At 47.4% G+C, this 22024-nt stretch overlaps 1 protein-coding gene across 2 annotated transcripts in view; it reads right to left on the bottom strand.

Moving 5' to 3' along the window:
• GRID1 (glutamate ionotropic receptor delta type subunit 1) overlaps positions 1-22024 on the bottom strand; it is a 680012-nt gene that overhangs the window by 196956 nt on the left and 461032 nt on the right. For both annotated transcript variants that reach the window (XM_060080592.1, XM_060080683.1), the window contains exons 7-8: positions 11537-11698; positions 9893-10012 (exon numbers count right to left, since the gene is read on the bottom strand). In XM_060080592.1, coding sequence (XP_059936575.1) covers positions 9893-10012; positions 11537-11698 — 282 coding nt within the window. The remainder of the gene's footprint in view (positions 1-9892; positions 10013-11536; positions 11699-22024) is intronic.

The following is a 22024-nucleotide window of genomic DNA, read 5'->3' as shown; positions in this document are numbered from 1 at the left end:
ATTATAAAAAGTTATCCTCTGAGATTAAGAACAAGATAAGGATACCCACTATCATTACATCTATTCAACCTAAATTAATGACCCTAAGTAGTGCAATAAGTAAAGAGAAAGGAATAAAGGGCATAAAAATTTAAGGAGAAAAAGAACTCTCATTTTTCATAGATGATATGATTGTATGTATAGAAAATCTTAAAGAATCTTCAGGCAAACTATTAGAATAAATCAATAACTAGAGTTCACTAGAAACAAGTTTCATATACAAACCAACTATATTTCTATATACACACAATGAACAAGTAGAAAAATAAATTTAATATATACTATATATATTATCATAAATGTCAATATCTGGGGGCAAAAATCAAACAAAGGTTATTCATAATCTCTACAGTGAAAGCTACAAAGCTCTCTTGAGAGAAATTAAAGACCTAAGTAAATTCAGGGGATACTATGTTCCTGAGTTGGATTACTGAATATGAATATTAGTAAGATGTTAATTCTCCCTAAATTGATCTAGAGTCCATGCAATTTCAGTCGAAATCCTAAATTTATAAGAAAATGCAAAGGGCCAAAAATAGCCAAGTCTATCTTTTCTGCCTATTCCTTCCTACAAACCACAATAAAGGCTCTTGTTCACATTTTACCCTGCTGCTTCTGCCTCCTGACTGAGCCTGGTGCGTCCCCATGTGGCCCTGTATGGTGTGGTGTGCCCCCTTCTCTTAGGAATTGTAACAAACTATCTTTTCAATAGCAGGGATCTCCTGACCTGTTGGCCTCACCATACCTGAATAATAAAACCTATATTTTAAAACACAATAAAATGAATGAACTAAAACTATATACGATGATGATAATAATAGTGAATCTCACAAACATGATGTTAAGCAAAAGAAGGCTGTTACAAAAGAGGTCAGAATAAGTGCGTTAGATGTCAGTAGTGTTTCCGCTCATGAGTGTAATGACCAGAAGGGGGCATGAGGGAGCCCTCTGGGGACACTGGTGATGTTCTGTTTCTTGTTGTAGGTGTTGATTGCATGGGTGTGTTCAGAAAATTCACTGTAATTTACTCATGATTTAGGCACTTTTCTATATGAGTGTTACACTTCAGTTTACATTAGAAAAACCACTAGGATTCAGCCACAACTATATTCAGAATAAAATAAGAACATTCCAAAACTTGAAAGAATAAAAATAAATTATCTAACACTTCATATCATAAGTTTAAAAATTAACGATGAAATGAATACTAGCAGCAGGGAGACAAAGGAAAAACCAACAAATTAATTAGAGTAACATAAAATGCAACAAAATTGATTAAATAAATCAGAACTAGTTCTTTGAAGAAATCAATTTAAAAAACTTCGGTCAAGTCTAATCAAGAAATAAAGGAAGACAACACAAAAACACAATAGTATCAATGAAGAGAAAGATATTTCAACAGGTAGATATTTTAAAATTATTTGCAAATACTATATCGAGCTTTAATGAAACATTTGAAAATGCCAGTGTTTTCTAAGATTTTGTGTACAGCAGGTTACTAAAAATGACTCGAGGAAGTGTAGGAACCAGAAAAGAAATTTTTCAAGATATTGAAGTAATAGCTCCAAGACCAACATCTAGCCCAGGTAATTTTACAGTTGAATTTTTTTCCAGCTTTCAAGAGCTCTGTACGTACAAGGAAGGGCAAAAGGATGAGCAATTCCTCATCCACATCATGAAGGGAGTAAAACCGTAATACACGTTGAACACAAGCATCTGAGAGAGAAACTATTGGTCACGGTCACATATGCATCTAGGTGGAAAACTTCAACTGCAATAACAAAAAAGCAAAACAACCATTATATAAAAACAGAAAGCCAGGGCCAACTCCTGGGAAAGTTCTCCCCACCTATAAAAAGGAAACACAGAAAATAATACCCTCTTCTTCCCTGTGCTGCTGTCCTTCTGGGTATGGCACTTGGAACTGCCACAGCCATCCTAAAACTATGAGAGCTCAGACTCCGCCCTGTGGAGAGCCAAGAAGAAAGATGAAAACGACCAGACCTTTGATCTGGGCACTGATTGTCTGAAGTGGCCAACCCTGGAGCCACCCTAGCTCCAGGCCTCTTTTCATGTGAGATAATAAGTCTTCCTTATTTCTTAAGCCACTCAAAGTGAGCATTGTTACTTGCAGACAAGTACATTCTAATAATATAAAAAGATGAATTACATTTAAGCAGAGGAAGAAAAGAGAGAAAAGAGTCTTAGAATTTTTAAAAAATCACTGAGGAAATACATAAAATTTAGTAGAACATATGATAAATATGACATTCAAGTCCATGGGGGAAAGGAAGGATTACTGGATAAATGACAGAAGGAGCCAGTACTGAAAAATGTAGAAGATAGGCCATAACCTCACAATTTACCCCAAATCTAATCCCAAGTAGATGGCAGATTTCATTGAAATAAAATCAAACCATAAAAATACTAGAAGAAAGTATGGATGAAGAGTATCTACTCTGCAAACTGGGTATGGCTTTCCAAAAAAATATAAACACACACATTTTTAAATGTCTCTATGTGAAAATATTTTCTTAATTCAAAAGCAAAGGATAGGGACTTCCCTGGTGGCGCAGTGGTTAAGAATCCGCCTGCCAATGCAGGGGACACGGGTTCGAGCCCTGGTCCGGGAAGATCCCACATGCCACGGAGCAACAAAGCCTGTGCACCACAACTACTAAGTCTACGCTGTAGAGCCCATGAGCCACAACTACTGAGGCCCGCACACCTAGAGCCTGTGCTCTGCTACAAGAGAAGCCACTGCAATGAGTAGCCCGCGCACCGCAACAAAGAGTTGGGCACCCTCGCTCGTTGCAACTAGAGAAAGCCCGTGTGCAGCAACAAAGACGCAATGCAGCCATAAATAAATAAGCAAGCAAGCAAAGGATATATGGGAACAACATATTTGACACAAATAACTATCAATTCCCTTCTGAAAGACAGGTTATATGAGTTGACAAGAAAAATTTCATTCCTGATATAAAAAAGCAAAGGACCTGAGGTATAATTTACAAAATGTGAAATATATATGACCAATGATCACATTTTTAAATGTACAATCTCCTAAAAATGCAAATTTAGTAGCATTTTTTCATACTGTTACCAAATTAGCAAAAATGTTTAATATATCACTCAATTTTTGAGTATAGGATATAACAGAGACTTCCATATATTACTGATGGATGTATAAATTATTAAATCTTTCTATAATCAATTTGAAAATATGTACGTATCAAGTACATCAAGAACCTAAAATTATTTTCTGTGGCTTGGTAATTCCACTTACTAAAAAAAGTTAAAGAAATATACATGTAATAAAAGTACATGTATTTTGGATATCTGTCACAATACTATTCTATAATAATACAGTGAAAATGCCTAAAGATACATCATATGGAAAGATAAAATTAACTATGGCTCCCTATAAGTTGAGTAATGTGTTTCCATTAAAAATAGTTGTAAAGGGGCCTCCCTGGTGGCGCAAGTGGTTGAGAGTCCGCCTGCCGATGTAGGGGATACGGGTTCGTGCCCCGGTCTGGGAGGATCCCATATGCCGCGGAGCGGCTGGGCCCGTGAGCCATGGCCGCTGAGCCTGCGCGTCCGGAGCCTGCGCGTCCGGAGCCTGTGCTCCGCAGCGGGGGAGGCCACAACAGTGAGAGGCCCGCATACCGCAAAAAAAAAAAAAAAAAAAAAAAAAATAGTTGTAAAGAATAGTTAAAGAAGTGAGAAAATACCCCCAAGACAGAATTAAGTGGAGAAGTCAGGATGTAAAATTTATGTACAATAAATAGCAATTTGATAAGCATACATATTACTATCGCTATGGGCAGGGTGATGGGAAAAAGAAAAAAATAACAATAAGTAAAATGCACCAGAAATGCTAACAGTATCTATTTCTTGGTTCAGAGATTATAGCTGACTTTTATATTCTTCTTTTCATTTATCTGTAGTTTCTAAACATTCTACCCTAAATGAGCATGTATCAATGCTATCTTCAAAACGAAGAGATGTCACTTAAAATGAAATATTTAATCGTATCTTTTCCTTATCCCTTTACTCAGATGAAACAGCAGAGTTTGTTTTGGGTCTCAGCTCTATCCAAAGTGGTTCCGCACAAGGGTTTGGAAGGGTTGACATTTTACTTGGGAAATACGCTGCAGGAATGCTAATCCACGAAGAGACTGAAGTTTATTTCTCTTCTGTGACTCCCTGTGCATGGCTGGATTCTCTATCAGAGCAGCTAAATAGAGACACTGCACAATTCTCAGGCTGCCTCCTCCCAGCCCCACCACTGCTCACTGCCCACCGCCCCTTCCCCATTACTGAACCCACTGCGAGGCTCCTGGCACTGCGGCGGGAGCCACCAGGTAAAGGATCCCACCTGGGCTCTAAGAGGCAGCTCCTGCTTCATTACCAGAGCTCTCTTGTCCGCTGGCTGATACCCTTTCCTCCTGGCCTCACTAATTAGAGCTCCTGGACCCTGAGACTGTGGGACAATTTGTAACACAGTGCAGCAGACCTGGGTAAGAATGTTAATGATGTACTTCCAAGCCCGGGGAGGGCTGGGGTCCTATAGCATGACAATCACTCCATGATGAGCAATTATTACTCTGTGAATTATTTTCACAGCAGCCACAAGGCCCTGCCGGGGCCATGACATCAAGAGAGGCATTTGATTCCTGTCCAAAGCCAGCCTTTATGAAGAATCAAAATTGACAGAGAAGACAGAAGAAACATCCTAAACTAGTAAAGGAGAAGGAAGGCCTCCCATCTCCCTGGGTAACTGCTGGAACAGGGAGGCTGAACCACGGGCACTGGTGGAACTTCACGTTAGCAGGCTCTAGAGCAATGGGAAGGGACTATGGGGCCCTAACGCTGGCCGGGGGAGTGAGGTGGGCGGCCGCGGAAAACAGGCTGAGGGGAGTGAGGGAGTCACAGAACTGCATCATCCTAAATTCAGAAACGATGTTCCAGGCCCTTTGCCACACATCCCCCTACTCCCACCCCAGGAAACCTGGCTTCCAGCCCCAGCGCAGCCACCTGCTTATTGGTACCACCTAACTGAGTCTCTCCAGGCTCTGGGCCTCAGTTTCCCAACTGGAGCTGCACAGAACTCCATGGAGAGGCTGGGGACCAGGGAGACCGTTCGGGTGAAGCTCGAGACCCCCTGCCCCAATTCCCCACCATCGTAACCACGGCAAGTCCGCTTCCATGACGGTTTAATATATTTGGGTTACAGTAAGGTACTGCTGCAACAGATTTTCTAGGACTAGAGAAAAGTTGGAAAACCACTGGGCTAAATCCTTTCTTAGTCTCTTGGTCCTAACTCAATTCTACTCTATGGAAAGGAGCATAGAATAGTCCCTTTCTCTCTCTCATCACACCAGGGTGTCCTTTGTCCTGGAATGTCAAGCATAAAGCAGCTTCACAGGCTTTCCAGATGCTTCCCGCCCACTTCCCCACCCTTCTGCCCAAGGAGACAGGCTAATCTCCACTGAGCTAGTGAATTAGGTGGATGGTGCCCATGGGAAATGAGGTTCAAAGGGCCTTCAGGCATCTGACAATTTTGCCAGAGCTTCACTGTACCAGGGAACCTCGTTAGTGGAAAGGAATGATTCCCCCACAATGGAATCTTTAGGACAGAGAAGGGCAGACATCCTCAGCAATCATGTCATGAAAGAATGTTTCTGCTGGGCTGTGGCTCACGTTACATTCCAGGCAAGTCATGCTTGTGGAGAAGACGATAACCATGTTTTCCTTCTTCCATTCATCATATCAAAACAGTCCTGAAAACAAAGTCTCATCAGAGGTGAAGCCCCCAGCTCCCTCTCAGCTCTTGGTCTTTATAAGGAGTGGAATCTGCCCCCAGGCATGGAAGGGGGGATGGGCACTGCCCACCATGCAGAGCCCTGCTCCTGTCTCTCGCCTCAGGCTTTGGCACACGGGTGTGGAGAGGAGCTGCCTATCCAGGGCACCTGCAGGCAGAAAGCCATGCTCTAAGCCTCGCTGTGCCTCACTGCTCTTGTGGGATCTGGGGTAGATACTCAGAGAAGGTGTATAGCTCCAGCCGCCTGAAGCTGATGGCCCAGGCCACACGGGAGAGCGCTCACTGCCAAGTGCTGCGTGAGGGTCATTACTCTGGCTGACCACGAGGTTCCTATTGTTTGCACCTTCCATCTGAGAACATGAAAATTCAAAAAAAGGAAGTGGCTGCAAAAGCTCAGGAGAGCAGAGCCAGGAGCATCACAAAGGCCCCCAAGTCAGGGAGACAACGTACTGTGATGCATCTGTGTCCACAGTAGGTGCTCAGTGGTCCCTCCTTGGCTCCCTCTTGTCCTGTGCTTTAAACAACTTTCCCTGCCCCCACCTTTGGAAACTTTCCTACAGGTGGTCTCCACCAATCCCATCCCAGCTCATGTCATGAGCTGAGGACATCTGCAAGGACGAACCCATGGGATCCTCCTTTGGAGACTTCCATCTGAACAAAGAGAAAGCCAAAGAGAAAAGTGTAGGGCTCCAATAGGAACAAGCACGGGTCCCCAGGACAAATATTAAGCCAAATCCTGTGGGAGCTGGACAAGACTTTCCAGCAAAGCCTGCCTCTGGCGGGGTTGCTTGGTAATCACCCATGCCAGACAGCTCCAAGCGGAACGCAAAGATGATTAATATTTTGCCTGGAGTTACACAGCAAGAGGGTGACATAGACCTTTGATTTTGCCATCCCACACTCCCTCAACAAGAAGGCGCTTCCTGGATGAGATAATTTAATAAGTATTTGTCCAGCACCCTGCAGTGCAAGGCGATCACCCACTCCTTCCATCCTCTGGAGGGGCTGAGTAATCTACAGCCTCTTGATACCACTTAATCTAAAATGTCTGGGTGACTCACCCTCCCCGAGAGTTCCCTCCAGGGTGTTCACTTTAAGAAAACATCCATTTGCTCCTTAATTTAAACAATTCCTCTAGATTTAAATCTTAAAGAAACTACTTGGTTTTTGTTTTTGTGTCCGTGTTTATTTACTGTTGTTGTTTTTCAATATAGATAGACGATATATTCATATACTGATACCTATCATCTTTTCAGGGACCCCCTGACACGGCTCCACCAGTCCAGTTGGCTCCTCTATCCACAGAGAGATGCAGATGAGGGGCCCTCCTCAGAGCTGCCCCTTCCTCCTAAGGATGACTGATCTTTGCACTGCCTTTTGTGTGTCTCTGAACCCTAACCCTACCATCACATCTGCTGCCCACCCTCAACTTTATTTTTAGGTTGTCCCAATTTCCCAGCCCTACCCCTCCCAGCCCCATCTTCCACCAGGAACCACAGCTCAGCTCTGCCTTTAAATGCTCTCCTAGACCCGTGCCACTCTGTCCCAATGCGCTGTCCTTGCTTCATTCTGAACCCCCACAGGCTTTGCTTTAAGGCACCCTGGGCCTGAATGGCAAACATTTGCTATGGTAAATCCCATTCCCTGCTTTCCAGATAACTTCTCCTTAACAGAGATAAGCTGCCAGGCAGACAGATAACAACTGGGATATGCAGTTATTAAGGGCAAATTTTAAAATGACAAAAGATTACATTTAAAAATAAAGCCCACTTGAAAATCAGCTTCCCTTCCAACTCAATCACATTCAGACCTCCTGCTCAGCAGCTCCTTATACCGAGAGATTCAAGCTCCCATTGGCTTCAGGGTATTGGAGGAGCATTGCCATGGCAACACGGAAGGCCCAGACACCTGAAACGGGAAGTGGAGGACACAGCACCTCCCCTCTCTCAGGCACCTGGAGTGGCCAGCATGACCCCAGTCAGCTGCCTAAGATGAGGCAGGGAGCCCTACAGCCAACATTCCCACCCAATGGGGGGACCTTGGGGTTAGAGCTGAGCTAAAAGAAAGTGGAGGGGGTGGGTAGCAAAGGAGCCAGCAGGCAGGGCCTGATTTTCTAGGACCTCAGAGGAAGACTTGGGGATGAAGGCAAGTACTGTGGCAAACATGAATGGTCACTGAGGCAGGCAGCTCCTTTCACACCAGATTGACTGAAAGGGCTCCCTGGTCCTGGTTTCCCCTGGCCAGGTGGGAGTTCCAACACAAGCCAGTTTCTACTGCAGCCATGAATGACCCAGACCAACGCTGACCACCCATCCCCAGGCTCCCACCCACCAAACCCCACAGCTTTGGGCACCCCTAACAGACATCACAGGTCATTTCTGACACCCTTGCCATTGCAGGCCACACCCTGGCTTCCCAAGGCTTCACACCACAGTCATTAGCCCCCTTTCTGACGCCACAGACTCCACCTCCCGAGCTCCCAAGTGTCGCCAAAGCTCGGGTGTCACCACTGTCTCACAACCACTTACTGAACTTCTTATTATCTGACCAACTCATGACTATACTTTCTGTCACAGACGGGCTGAAAGTCCACCATCCCCACATCACAAATGGAGCCCCCAGCCAACCCAGCCTCTCCCTAGCAAGCCAGGCCTCCTCCCCGTGTTCTAACTGATGAGTGCTCCCCCCGTGCTTTCCAGCTCTCACACCCTCCACGACTTCACACATGCATCCTTCCATCTGGTCCTCAAGAAGCACAGCCAGAGAATGCCTTCATCCAGATTCTCAGTACCCCAACATCATGTAACCCCTTCCTGCCCCTCTGCCGCCCCCAGCCAATGCTAGAGGCCAGGCTAGAGGGCTGTCTATTAGAGGTTTATCCCACCTGCTGAGAACTCACCATGCCCTTCATCTCCAGCGCACTATCATGAGTAGAGATGTCTCCCCCTCAAATGTATAGAAGTGTGTGTGTGTGTGTATGTGTGTATGTGTGTGTGTGAGAGAGAGAGAGAGAGAGAGAGAGAGAGAGAGACTGCAGGAGCCTCTGCCTGAGTCTATGCCAACCAGCTCATGCTTTAGTGCTTTCCTGATTAGACGGAGCCCTGGGACTCCTTTACATCATGGGTGCTCCCATCTCTGGCTCCAACAAGCACGTGGTCTTCCTGTGCAGGCCACTTGTGGGAGAGCATCCCTGGAGAGCCAGCAACTGCCCTTACCTGCACCCCCGCTATTGGCTCCACACTGGCTCATAAGCACCACATCTGAGGTCCCTTGCTGGATAACTGTTCCATCCCCTTGCTTGCCACACTGACCTCTTGGTCCTAACACCTTAGTCGACTCTTGACTTCACAGCCCTCCCCTTCAATTTGGGGAGTTCCAACTCTGGGTAAAGGCCACCTCGCCAGACCTCAATTCTGAAAATGCCCCCCATGGGGTGAGGGAGGAAGAGACAAAGTATCACTGAAAAGAGTCCCCAGGCCTGCCACTTTCATCAGCACCAAATAAAAGCAAGTCAAAGCCCACCCTGAACTCTGCGGCTCACCTGTCTCTCACTTGTGTCTCCAGTGGGCGCCTGCACTGCCTGCTTCTCATGCTCCGCGGAGCTCATTTTCTGGCCATGGCTTTGCCTCACTCTTGGATCGGGGACACTCTCTGGCCGTAACCTCTGCCTCCTGCCTTAGTAACAGGCACACCTGTCCCCGACGTTGGGCTGATTTCAGCGACTCCAGGAAAACACATTGCCCCTTCTGGCCTTGTCCAGGACCACAAGGCTGGTCCTCCAGGCCCAAGCAGTAGGACCCACTGGCACCAGACGCCCCTGCTGTACTCAGAGCTGAATTAGTGGCACTTTCTGTCCGAAACCCCTTGGAGCCTCCTCCCCACCATGTCCCACGAACACCAGCATCAACAGCAGCATCTGAAGAGAAAGACTGGAGAGGGGACTTCCGTGCGGGTTAACATCTGCTTGGAACACAGGCCCAACGCATGGCAGTAGGAAAAGCAGGAGGTGAGCGCCCCGAGGCTTACCTTCCGCATGTCTTTGCCAAAGGTCTCGCTGTAGGTCGTGCCCAGGATTTCAAATTGCACGTAGGGGTTCGAGCTGTCTTCCCGAAACTCCATCACCCCTGTGAGACCAGTGATGTGGCCCTGCGAGAGAGAAGGAAAAACCATGAGAGGGTAGGGCAAACGTGGACGGGTAGGGGATGGAACCCCAAAGGCAAGGAAGAAAAAGGAAGTGGTCGCCAACGTCTGGGAAACAATGGATGCACTGTAATAAGGCAAGAGGTGCCGGCAGTCCTGGGGCCTCGGAGCAGGACCAACACGTCCTAGGCCCTTGGTCACAAGGGAAGTTCCTAGGCTTGTCCCCATCATTCATGCCGTTGATGTGATTAGAGCATCTGCTTTATGCCACACACCGTGCCAGCCCTGAGATTGGAGAGGGGCAGCTTTTGTCCCCACCCTCCTGGAGCTTACAGTCTTTCACTGCAGCCTGCTCTAGGGGCTCACCTTAGCCTGAGCCAAGAGGGAAGGCCAAGGTCAGCGAGAGCCATCTCACACAGGTGGTGGGAAGTGGCAGGGCAGCGGGCGTGAGCACTGGGGGCTAAAACCCAGCTCAAGTCTGGCTTTGCCACCTCGGGCAAGTCATCTCCCATCTCCCAGCTTCGGCCTGGAGCTCATCAGACCACATCACAGAGCCTGCAAGGGCCGAAGGAGAAAATGTGTACAAAGCGTGGTGTCTGGCACACACTGGATGTAGGGGCGTGCCAGCCCTGTGCCTCTCTCTGGTTGCTCTGTGGCCTCTGGAGTAGCAGGTGGCAGAGGGGCTGAGTGAGCCTGTGCTGAGCCCTTTTCTTTCTTCAAGCCTGGGGTGGGGGGTCACATCCAGCTTTGATCTCCCACAGACTGTAAGTGGGGAGAGTCCCAGAGAATGAGCTGGCCCCAAAGAGGCCCCCGCTCGGGCTTGGGCGGCAGCAGATTCAAACCAACATCAGACTCCATTCACTGCTATGGAAACCATGCAGAATTTACTGTGACTAAGACTCCTGACACCATAGATTTCCCTAAATGTCTTTTCGAAGCCTCTTAAAGCCAATTCACTCTAACACGTCTTCTGTGGATTACCCAGTTCACTTCAGATCCAGTCTTTTGATGGATTTACTGTCACACCTGAGCATATAGGACACATGATGTCCTACATGCTAAGGTGTGACACGAAATCCACCAAGTCATAGGTATGCCGATGTATGCAGGGGGATGCACACACACATGCACACACACACACAAGGTAAGGTCCTGCTGAGTAGCACGTGCATGCCAACTGAGACAAACTCTCCTGGGGACAGTGGCAGCCTGCAGAGTGGGGTATCTGGCAGGCATGAGCAAGCTGGTTGCCTCCATTTTTTTACTTACTTGTGATCTTGGGCAAGTTACATAACCTCTCCGATACTAATCTCCTTATATAAAATGAAGATAATAATAACACGTGTCCACGAACCCCAGCTCATCAGCCCTCAGATGCCGGGACAGGAAGAGTGGCAAGGGGAGAGGCCTGGGAGGGACCTGGCTGGGTGACCACAGAAAGAGCTCAGCCTCCTGGAGCGGGAAGAGAGTCGGGGTGTGAGAAGGGGCTTGTCTTTGGCCTTGGCCTGGAGGGGTGCCCCTTGCACACACCTTTTTGATTGTGTCCAGCATGGACCTCCCTCCATTCCATGGCTTGGTGGACTTGCGGATGCAGTTGAGGCTTGCCATGCTGTGCCACTTCCGATCCTCCAGCTTCCTGTGGAAGGCGTTGGCCAACATCAGGACACTGTCGTATAGGTAGAGGTTAGAGATCTGCAAAGACAAAGATGGTGAAACCCTTTCCATTGGTGCACTTCCAGGGACAGGGAGAAACCAGCAGAGGACTAGAGTGACCCACGGTGCTAACACTGAGAGGTGGGGCCCAATACCTAGGCCATGATCTTTCGACTTCCAGTTGGTCATCCAAGCACCCAGCCAGGTGCTGGAGTCCTGAGTAGAATTAGACCTGGCCCTGCTTCAGGAACTAGAGTGGGAGGTGGATCTGTACATCAACAGAACCAGTGCGATCAGAGCCATGACTGAGGCTTGGACACAGCTCTATGTAAGACTGTGCAGGGGGCATCACACTCAGGTAACAAAGGATGGAGGGAAGGATGGGCATAAAGCTCAGTCTAGAAGGATTAGGATAAAGGGCGGGCAGCATTGTAGGCAGGGCACCACATCTGAAGAGGCACGGAGGTGCAGAGAAGCTGGGCCAGGTGGAGCAGGTTCCACCAGCATTTTCGGCAAAGGACGAGATAGTAAAGATTTTAGACTCTGTGGGCCTTATCGGTCTCTTTTGCAACTGCTCAACCATGCTGTTCTAGCAGGAAAGCTGTTCCAAATGGTACAGACACAGAGGATATGCCAAGAAAAGTTTATTTAGAAAATAGACAGTGGGCCACAGCTGGCTGACCCCTGGGTTAGAGGGACTGAAAACAGTTCAAGTTGTCTGCATCAAGGGGACAGTATGGAGGCAGGGACCATGACCTTGTGGGCCATGCTAAAGAGGAACAACATAGGTGGCTTTAGGATCTGTGCCTGAAATCATATCTGTGCCTTAGAAAGACCACTCTGGTCCCTGGACAGGCCTAGGGCAGATGGTGGCCTGAGGGACACCGGCAGCTCGTGTGAGATTCTGGAGGCCACGGAGCCGCACTACAGTGACATCACTGCTGGCTAGGGGACGCATTTGGAATATGCAACCATGAGCCTCTGAGAATTACTCCTTTGCTTAGCTGTCCACAGTAGAGCTGGATCTTAGAGGAGACACAGTCCCTCTCAGAACTCTCGAGAGCACGGTAGTAAGGGAAGGTTTGTAGTAACAGTGAGAAGAGCAGCACCACAGCGGTGAGATGCAGGGGTGGGACAGGTCTGGGCCACCCTCATGACCATGATTAAGACCCGGATGGGCATGAGCCTGGACTCCAGTGGTCACAAGAGCCCTTGGTGGGGAGGAGGGCAGCCCTGCTTCCTGAGGTTACCACCACCGCACCCCACCCTGCTCCTCCAAGGAGTTGTCACGGAGCATGAAGTGGCGGGGGGAAGTAACACCCATCCTCGGTCAGGTCTGTGACCCCTCACGGGTAACTGTTGCACAAACAACCGTTAGCCAAAGTGGGTCAAGGGGGTGATTCTCTGCACACCTCAGCAGCGAGGTGTCTGCTAAAAATATTTCAGAAAAACAAAATCGCCGGATATACATAGGAGAATATGTTGGCCTCACAGGACTCCTGGGAAGATCAAATAGGATCCTTGGGCTGTGGGAAGAATTCCAGCCACCTCCCACTGCTCCCCAGTACACCCCTCACACTCTCAACACCTCCATATCTTGTTCTCGGCCTGCAATTCCCTTCCTCACAAGACTTAGATGGGATACCCCCAAAGCAGAGGCCCAGACAGGAACTTGGGTGTTAGTAACGGTCCTCTGCAACTGAAATCAGAGGTGGCCCAAAGGAGCTGGTCCAGGGAATTGCACACATCTGCTCCATTGTGCCCTTTCCCCAACTCATGCTAACCTCTGGGGGTCATCTCTGCCGTGACATGTCTGAGCAGAGCTGACCTCTTCCTCCATGGATGTCCCTGTGCCTGACCATTCCTGCACAGCCCTGTCCTATCCACCCTCAACTGGTGTCCTTGCAGTGGGCACAGGGATGCATGTCACTAAGGCCTGCATGTCTGATGCCTCCCCATTTGGTAGGTGGAAGATGGAAAGGAGCACGCCTGGCGTGACCGACCACTGCTGATTTAATCAAGGTCCTCAGGCCACAGGGAAGCAGGCATGTCAGTGCCTAGTGACCTTTTTCAGGGTCCTGCACTACACAGGCGCTTACCTGACAGCAGAGAGAAATCACTCCCACCACCAGGAATTCACCCCCTGTCCTGCAGGGAACAGACAGGACAGAACACTGTCTCCCACTCCTTGAACCCTGTGGGATCATTGCCTTGATGAGAAAGACAAACCCACTCCCTGCTCTTGTCAGCCCCCAGCTCTCAGGAGCCTCTACCACTGCAAAATTATTTCTGACATGTGTACCTCCCCTCTGAAATACAAACCAATAATGGAGGTGTTCTAAGAGCATGTAAGCCACTTAGAGTTGGGTTGGTCTTATTTTTTATTTATTTCTTCCAAAAGGATAACTCAGAGCTGAGAGTCCTTGATGATGTGAAGATTTCTCTTCTCAAGATGTTTGTGGATCTCCCGGCCAACCACTCACAGCCAATGCTATTCAACCAGCTGGGACCCTTTGACCCACATCCCCGCCTATACGTGCATTCACACACACACGGGGCAACACCTCCCCTGCAGTGGCCCAGACTAGCGCCCAGTGGAATTTCCTTTTTTCCCTCCAGCACTTCTAGTCACAATAAATTAAAGTACTTAATTACATAAGTGATTCATATGATACAAATGTATGAATGCAGAAAGGCCTGTCATGAAGAGGAAAAAACAGGATGTGACTCAGAAAGGCCAAAGGAAGAACAGGTTTGAGCAATGCTCTCTTCCAGGTCTATATATTTTCACTATCTCTAGAACTCAGCACCAACCAAGACACATGGTTGGTGCTTAATGCATGTTTGATGGATGGATGCATGCTGGATGGGTGGATGAGTCTGGATGGATGGGTATGTGGGGGTGAGTGGGGAAGATGGGTGGATGGGTGGATGGATGGATGGATGGATCTCTACTAAGAATGTACACACTGATCTTGGTTCACAAAAAGAGAAAACATACAAAATAGCAAGAAAAAGAGATTTTTCTGCTTCCAACTCTGACTTGAGAGGGTACCTCCTTTGTTTAAACAGAAATCTGGTTCTCGTTTATAGCTTGCTCAGAATGTCTGCTTGAGCCTTCGTGAGTCAACTTGGAGTTGTTTCCATCTCTCCACTCACTCCTGCCCCTTCTCTCAATACCTCTCCCTGCCTTGGCAGAAGCTAACACTCCAGTACCGATCTGTGGCTCCACCAACCTCAGCATCCTCACTTAGGCGACTTGCCAGGTCCACTGCTGGGTATACAAAGGGAGGGATGCTACCCTCACAGTCTGGTTGTCCAGAGAAGGGACTTTTAGGGGAAAAGATCAAGAACATATAGTAAAAAGGCAGCCTCCGCTTGGGGCTTCCTCCAGGTCCTGACAAACATAAGACAAGCCTTTTCTCACGGTGGGTGGGTGAAGACCAGTGTCCCAGTGTCCCGGCTTGGTCAAGCCAGGTCCCTGAGCCAAGAGAAGTGTAGAAGGACAGAGGCTCTCAGCTGCATGGACCCTCACTCACTGCTGGTCTCGAGGGGCAAACAGCCCGAGCTGGAGCTACAGGTCACAGGGTCAGAGAAGGGGCCCTGGCCTGAAAGAGTCCTTGCCTCTTTCCCTCACATCTCAGATGAGGTCCAGCACAGAGTTCACTAGCAACAGACAGACAAGCAGGGCAGACACTGTCACCTCATCCCTCTGCGGGCAGAAGCCCTGGGCTCTGGCTGGCCTAGGAACACTGCAGCACTAAAGTGACAAAAGACTGTAAAAAAGCATTCCAGGTAAGAGCAGACTTGAGAAGCTAAAGAGAGGCCAAGTGTCGAGGCCAAGGGCATGGCAGAGGAAAGACCCAGATGCACAGCAAAAGATCTGGGACCAGGTCAGAGATGCCAGATGGAGTAAAGTCAGAGGAAGACAAGAGCCAGAGCTGGGAGAGGCTTTCCTGGGAGCCTGTGGCCCCCATTCTAAGTGGGTACACAGCTGCAAGGGGCCCAGCTGGTTCAGTTAGCCACCCTAGAGATGCATGCTAGGGTCCCCTTTTGCTGTCATACAGTACAACTCTTATGCTACCATGTGGGGAGCTTAGCTGGGGCCCTGGGAGGATGAGCAAGAGCTTCGGATTCATCACAACCTGGGCCAGCTCCACTCACTGCTGAATCCCCAGAGTGGACAGCAGCACATGGATACAGCACATGCTTGATAAATGCTCACTGTATGGGTGAACTAAATCTCCTCTTGAACTTACTTGCGAGGTGATGCTGAACAAGTCATTGAAAGCTCTAGCCTTATCCTGATGACAATAAAATACAGTGTGATCAGTGAGTGGCCCTGGAGAGGTGCAGTGGGGCAGCCCTGATTTGCCCGCCCTGTGAAATGCAGATGGTGATAACCCTGGGTGCCTAGTACCATCCTGAGCTCTTTGCAGGCATTTCTGTTTTGGGGGGTAACAGGGACAGAAAGGAATGGAAGGGGAAATGAAGGACCCAAGCAGGCCCCTGACTTCAATGTGGATGAGCTGAGAGCTTGTCCAGGGGTATCGCTGGCGGCTGGGGCCCAGTGTGGGTCTTGCACACAGAAGTGTGGGGACTATCGTGAAAAGCAGTTTCTATCTTCCACCACCACTCACCCTCTCCTCCAACGTCCCTTGGTCCGAAAGCTTTTCAAGGGCAAGCAGGAGTCATATCTGGCTTCTGTAGCTTCTGGGTCAAAAGACTGAGCGAGGATCAGCCCTGAGTCTCACATCGCAGCGCTGCCTGAAACCTGCTCACCTGGGTGCATGTCCCTGGCTTCCTCCTAGCCCGGCAGCAAGGTCACGACCGCCACAGCCCCCTGGGCCTGATCCGGGCCTTTCAGGTCTGCATGTTCTGAAGTGTTGCAGAGCTGCCCTTTGAGGAAAAGGCCGCTTCTCTGCTCCCGGGGTGTTCTATAAAAGCTGCCAATACAGGAAGGCCCAGAGTGAGGGCCTCTACAACACCCTGACCCAGGTTCCTGAAAGGGAAGTGGCTTGGCCCACTTCAAAGGCCTGACATTTGCACTGCAGGGCTGGCTCAGCCACGGGAGCCTGGGGCACAGCCAGTCCTGCAGCAAGACCACCCAGGTGTACAGGGGAGAGGAGAAGGCAGGCAGGATGTGACTAGGGGCAGCTGCAGCCCAGTACCTGTGGGAGGTGCCATGCCCTGCACACTGTCACCGGCTGCCCGTCCCCTGCCCAGGCTTAGGGATTTCACCCCTAGGGAAGCTTCCTAAATCCTCTCTACATGGTCACTTCTCATGGCCACCCCATAGCTCAGGTGCCCTCATTTCTCCCTGGGGAGATGGTAACCCATGGTTACCTCGTCTCCCAGCCCAGGCCCTCCAATTCCACCCTTCACCGAGTTGTCGTTCTCAGATGCACATCCTGCCCTGTCACATCTCCAAGGGCTGCACCCCAAGCCTCAGTGCCCTGCAGCTGCCCTCCTTGATGATTGATTTCCAAACACTTCTTGCCTCTCACCCCTTGCTTCAGACACTGAATTCAGCCCCTGCTCTCCTTGGCTTCTTGGCCTTTGCATATGCCATTCTTCATAACTGGAACGTGCTACTAAATGGAGATTAAAATTCTCAAGTTATTTGGATTTTGTGAGAATTCGGAGAGACAACATTTGTGAAATGTCTAACATAAGAACTGGCCCATAATAAGTGCTTAAGGGATGTTTGTGGAATTAATGGATGTTGAATGAATAGTTTTAAATCTGCTCTTAGGAAAAAACACCGATGTAAACAGAAGTCAAAGTGTTTGGAAAGAGGATGCCTCTTACAATAGGAGTGATGGAGGACAGAAGCCACCCTGGAAAAGGGAACAGGACCTCCACATGGGTATATTCCATGTGGAACTGTCTATCTGTAGTCAGAATCTGGGTTACGTGCTCCCATGAGATGGGGGCATCCTGGCAAGGCTTGCATTTCCAAAGTCAATACCTACATAAGAGGCAGGTCATTGGGAGTTGAGGAAGATGGTGGAAGAGTAAGACGCGGAGAACACCTTCCTCCCCCCAGATACATCAGAAATACATCTACACGTGAAACTGATCCTATAGAACACCTACTGAATGCTGGCAGAAGACCTCAGACCTCCCAAAAGGCAAGAAACTCCCCATGTACCTGGGCAGGGCAAAAGAAAAAAGAATAAACAGAGACAAAAGAATAGGGACGGAACCTGCACCAGTGGGAGGGAGCTGTGAAGGAGGAAAGGTTTCCACACACTAGGAAGCCCCTTCGCAGGCAGAGACTGTGGGTGGCGGAGGGGGGAAGCTTCGGAGCCGATGAGGAGAGCACAGCAACAGTGGTGTGGAGGGCAAAGCGGAGAGATTCCCGCACAGAGGACCAGTGCCCTCAGGCACACACCAGCCCGAGAGGCTTGTCTGCTCGGCCGCCGGGGCGGGCGGGGCTGGGAGCTGAGGCTCGGGTATCGGTCGGATCGGAAATAATAAAGATCAGATCAGAAGTAAATGAAAAAGAAATGAAGGAAACGATAGCAAAGATCAATAAAACTAAAAGCTGGTTCTTTGAGAAGATAAACAAAATTGATAAACCATTAGCCAGACTCATCAAGAAAAAAAGGGAGGAGACTCATATCAATAGAATTAGAAATGAAAAAGGAGAAGTAACAACTGACACTGCAGAAATACAAAGGATCATGAGAGATTACTACAATCAACTTTATGCCAACGAAATGGACAACCTGGAAGAAATGGACAAATTCTTAGAAATGCACAACTTTCTGAGACTGAACCAGGAAGAAATAGAAAATATGAACAGGCCAATCACAAGCACTGAAATTGAAACTGTGATTAAAAATCTTCCAACAGGGCTTCCGAGGTGGAGCAGTGGTTGAGAGTCCACCTGCCAATGCAGGGGACACTGGTTCGTGCCCCGGTCTGGGAAGATCCCACATGCCGCGGAGCGGCTAGGCCCGTGAGCCATGGCCGCTGAGCCTGCGCATCTGGAGCCTGTGCTCTGCAACGGGAGAGGCCACAACAGTGAGAGGCCCACGTACCGCAAAAAAAAAAAAAAAAAAAAAAACAACTTCCAACAAAAAAAAGCCCAGGACCAGATGGCTTCACAGGCGAATTCTATCAAACATTTAGAGAAGAGCTAACACCTATCCTTCTCAAACTCTTCCAAACTATAGCAGAGGGAGAAGCACTCCCAAACTCATTCTACGAGGCCACCATCACCCTGATACCAAAACCAGAAGAGGATGTCAAAAAGAAAGAAAACTACAGGCCAATATCACTGATGAACATAGATGCAAAAATCCTCAACAAAATACTAGCAAACAGAATCCAACAGCACATTAAAAGGATCATACACCATGATCAAGTGGGGTTTATTCCAGGAATGCAAGGATTCTTCAATATATGCAAATCAATCAACGTGATACACCATATTAACAAATTGAAGGGGAAAAACCATATGATCTCAATAGATGCAGAGAAAGCATTTGACAAAATTCAACACCCATTTATGATAAATACTCTGCAGAAAGTAGGCATAGAGGGAACTTTCCTCAACATAATAAAGGCTATATATGACAAACCCACAGCCAACATCATCCTCAATGATGAAAAACTGAAACCATTTCCACTAAGATCAGGAAAAAGACAAGGTTGCCCACTCTCACCACTATTACTCAACATAGTTTTGGAAGTTTTAGCCACAGCAATCAGAGAAGAAAAAGAAATAAAAAGGAATCCAAATTGGAAAAGAAGAAGTAAAGCTGTCACTGTTTGCAAATGACATGATACTCTACATAGAGAATCCTAAAGATGCTACCAGAAAACTATTAGAGCTAATCAATGAATGTGGTAAAATAGCAGGATACAAAATTAATGCACAGAAATCTCTGGCATTCCTATACACTAATGATGAAAAATCTGAAAGTGAAATTAAGAAAACACTCCCATTTACCATTGCAACAAAAAGAATAAAATATCTAGGAATAAACCTACCTAAGGAGACAAAAGTCCTGTATGCAGAAAATTATAAGACACTGATGAAAGAAATTAAAGATGATACAAATAGATGGAGAGATATACCATGTTCTTGCTTTGGAAGAATCAACATTGTGAAAATGACTCTACTACCCAAAGCAATCTCCAGATTCAATGCAATCCCTATCAAACTACCACTGGCATTTTTCACAGAACTAGAGCAAAAAATTTCACAATTTCTATGGAAACACAAAAGACCCCGAATAGCCAAAGCAATCTTGAGAATGAAAAACGGAGCTGGAGGAATCAGGCTCCCTGACTTCAGACTCTACTACAAAGCTACAGTAATCAAGACAGTATGGTACTGGCACAAAAACAGAAATATAGATCAATGGAACAGGATAGAAAGCCCAGAGATAAACCCACGCACATATGCTCACCTTATCCTTGATAAAGGAGGCAAGAATATACAGTGGGGAAAAGACAGCCTCTTCAGTAAGTGGTGCTGGGAAAACTGGACAGCTACATGTAAAGGTATGAAATTAGAACACTCCCTAACATAAACTCAAAATGGATTAAAGACCTAAATGTAAGGCCAGACACTATCAAACTCTTAGAGGAAAACATAGGCAGAACGCTCTATGACATAAATCACAGCAAGATCCTTTTTGACCCACCTCCTAGAGAAAAGGAAATAAAAACAAAAATAAACAAATGGAACCTAATGAAACATAAAAGCTTTTGCACAGCAAAGGAAACCATAAACAAGACCAAAAGACAACCCTCAGAATGGGAGAAAATATTTGCAAATGAAGCAACTGACAAAGGATTCATCTCCAAAATTTACAAGCAGCTCATGCAGCTCAAAAACAAAAAAACAAACAACCCAATCCAAAAATGGGCAGAAGACCTAAATAGACATTTGTCCAAAGAAGATATACAGATTGCCAACAAACACATGAAAGAATGCTCAACATCACTAATCATTAGAGAAATGCAAATCAAAACTACAATGAGGTATCATCTCACACCTGTCAGAATGGCCATCATCAAAAAAATCTAGAAACAATAAATGCTGGAGAGGGTGTGGAGAAAAGGGAATACTCTTGCACTGTCGGTGGGAATGTAAATTGATACAGCCACTATGGAGAACAGTATGGAGGTTCCTTAAAAAACTACAAATAGGGGCTTCCCTGGTGGCGCAGTGGTTGAGAGTACGCCTGCCGATGCAGGGGACACGGGTTTGTGCCCCGGTCCGGGAAGATCCCACATGCCGCGGAGCGGCTGGGCCCCTGAGCCATGGACGCTGAGCCTGCGCGTCCGGAGCCTGTGCTCCGCAACGGGAGAGGCCACAGCAGTGAGAGGCCCGTGTACCGCAAAAAAAAAACCCAAAAAAACAAACAAAAAAAAACCCGACTACAAAGAGAACTACCATATGATCCAGCAATCCCACTACTGTGCATATACCCTGAGAAAACCATAATTCAAAAAGAGTCATGTACCAAAATGTTCATTGCAGCTCTATTTACAATAGCCAGGACATGGAAGCAACCTAAGTGTCCATCATCGGATGAATGGATAAAGAAGATGTGGCACATATATACAATGGAATATTACTCAGCCATAAAAAGAAACAAAATTGAGATATCTGTAGTAAGGTGGATGGACCTAGAGTCTGTCATAGAGAGTGAAGTAAGTCAGAAAGAGAAAAACAAATACCGTATGCTAACACATATATATGGAGTCTAAGAAAAAAAAAAAAAGGTCATGAAGAACCTAGGGGTAAGACAGGAATAAAGACACAGACCTACTAGAGAATGGACTTGAGGATACGGGAAGGGGGAAGGGTAAGCTGTGACAAAGTGAGAGAGGGCATGGACATATATACACTACCAACTGTAAAATAGATAGCTAGTGGGAAGCAGCCGCATAGCACAGGGAGATCAGCTCGGTGCTTTGTGACCACCTAGAGGGGTAGGATAGGGAGGGTGGGAGGGAGGGAGACACAAGAGGGAAGAGTTATGGGGATATATGTGTGTGTATAACTGACTGACTTTGTTATAAAGCAGAAACTAACACACCATTGTAAAGCAATTATACTCCAATAAAGATGTTAAAAAAAAGAAAAAAAAAAAGAGAAAGGTCCTCACATCTGCAGGAAATGGAAGAGAGAATTCAGCCATGAGCTCTTGACTGGGGTTTCAGCTGTTGAGAAACCCAGGCAGACACTCCTGGCTGCTGGATAATTAAAGACCAATCACATGAAGCCAGAGGACCAAGGATGGAAAGATTACATTTTTTTGAACAGTTAACACCCAGAATCCCCATTACATCAGTAACTATATTTTATTTAGGAAAATACCTGTGTCAGCAGGAACA

The sequence above is a fragment of the Mesoplodon densirostris genome, chromosome 1 (genome assembly GCF_025265405.1).
Source record: "Mesoplodon densirostris isolate mMesDen1 chromosome 1, mMesDen1 primary haplotype, whole genome shotgun sequence".
Classification (NCBI taxonomy): domain Eukaryota; kingdom Metazoa; phylum Chordata; class Mammalia; order Artiodactyla; family Ziphiidae; genus Mesoplodon; species Mesoplodon densirostris.
Note: the sequence above shows the minus strand (reverse complement) of the source record. Positions and strands in the feature narration are given on the sequence as shown.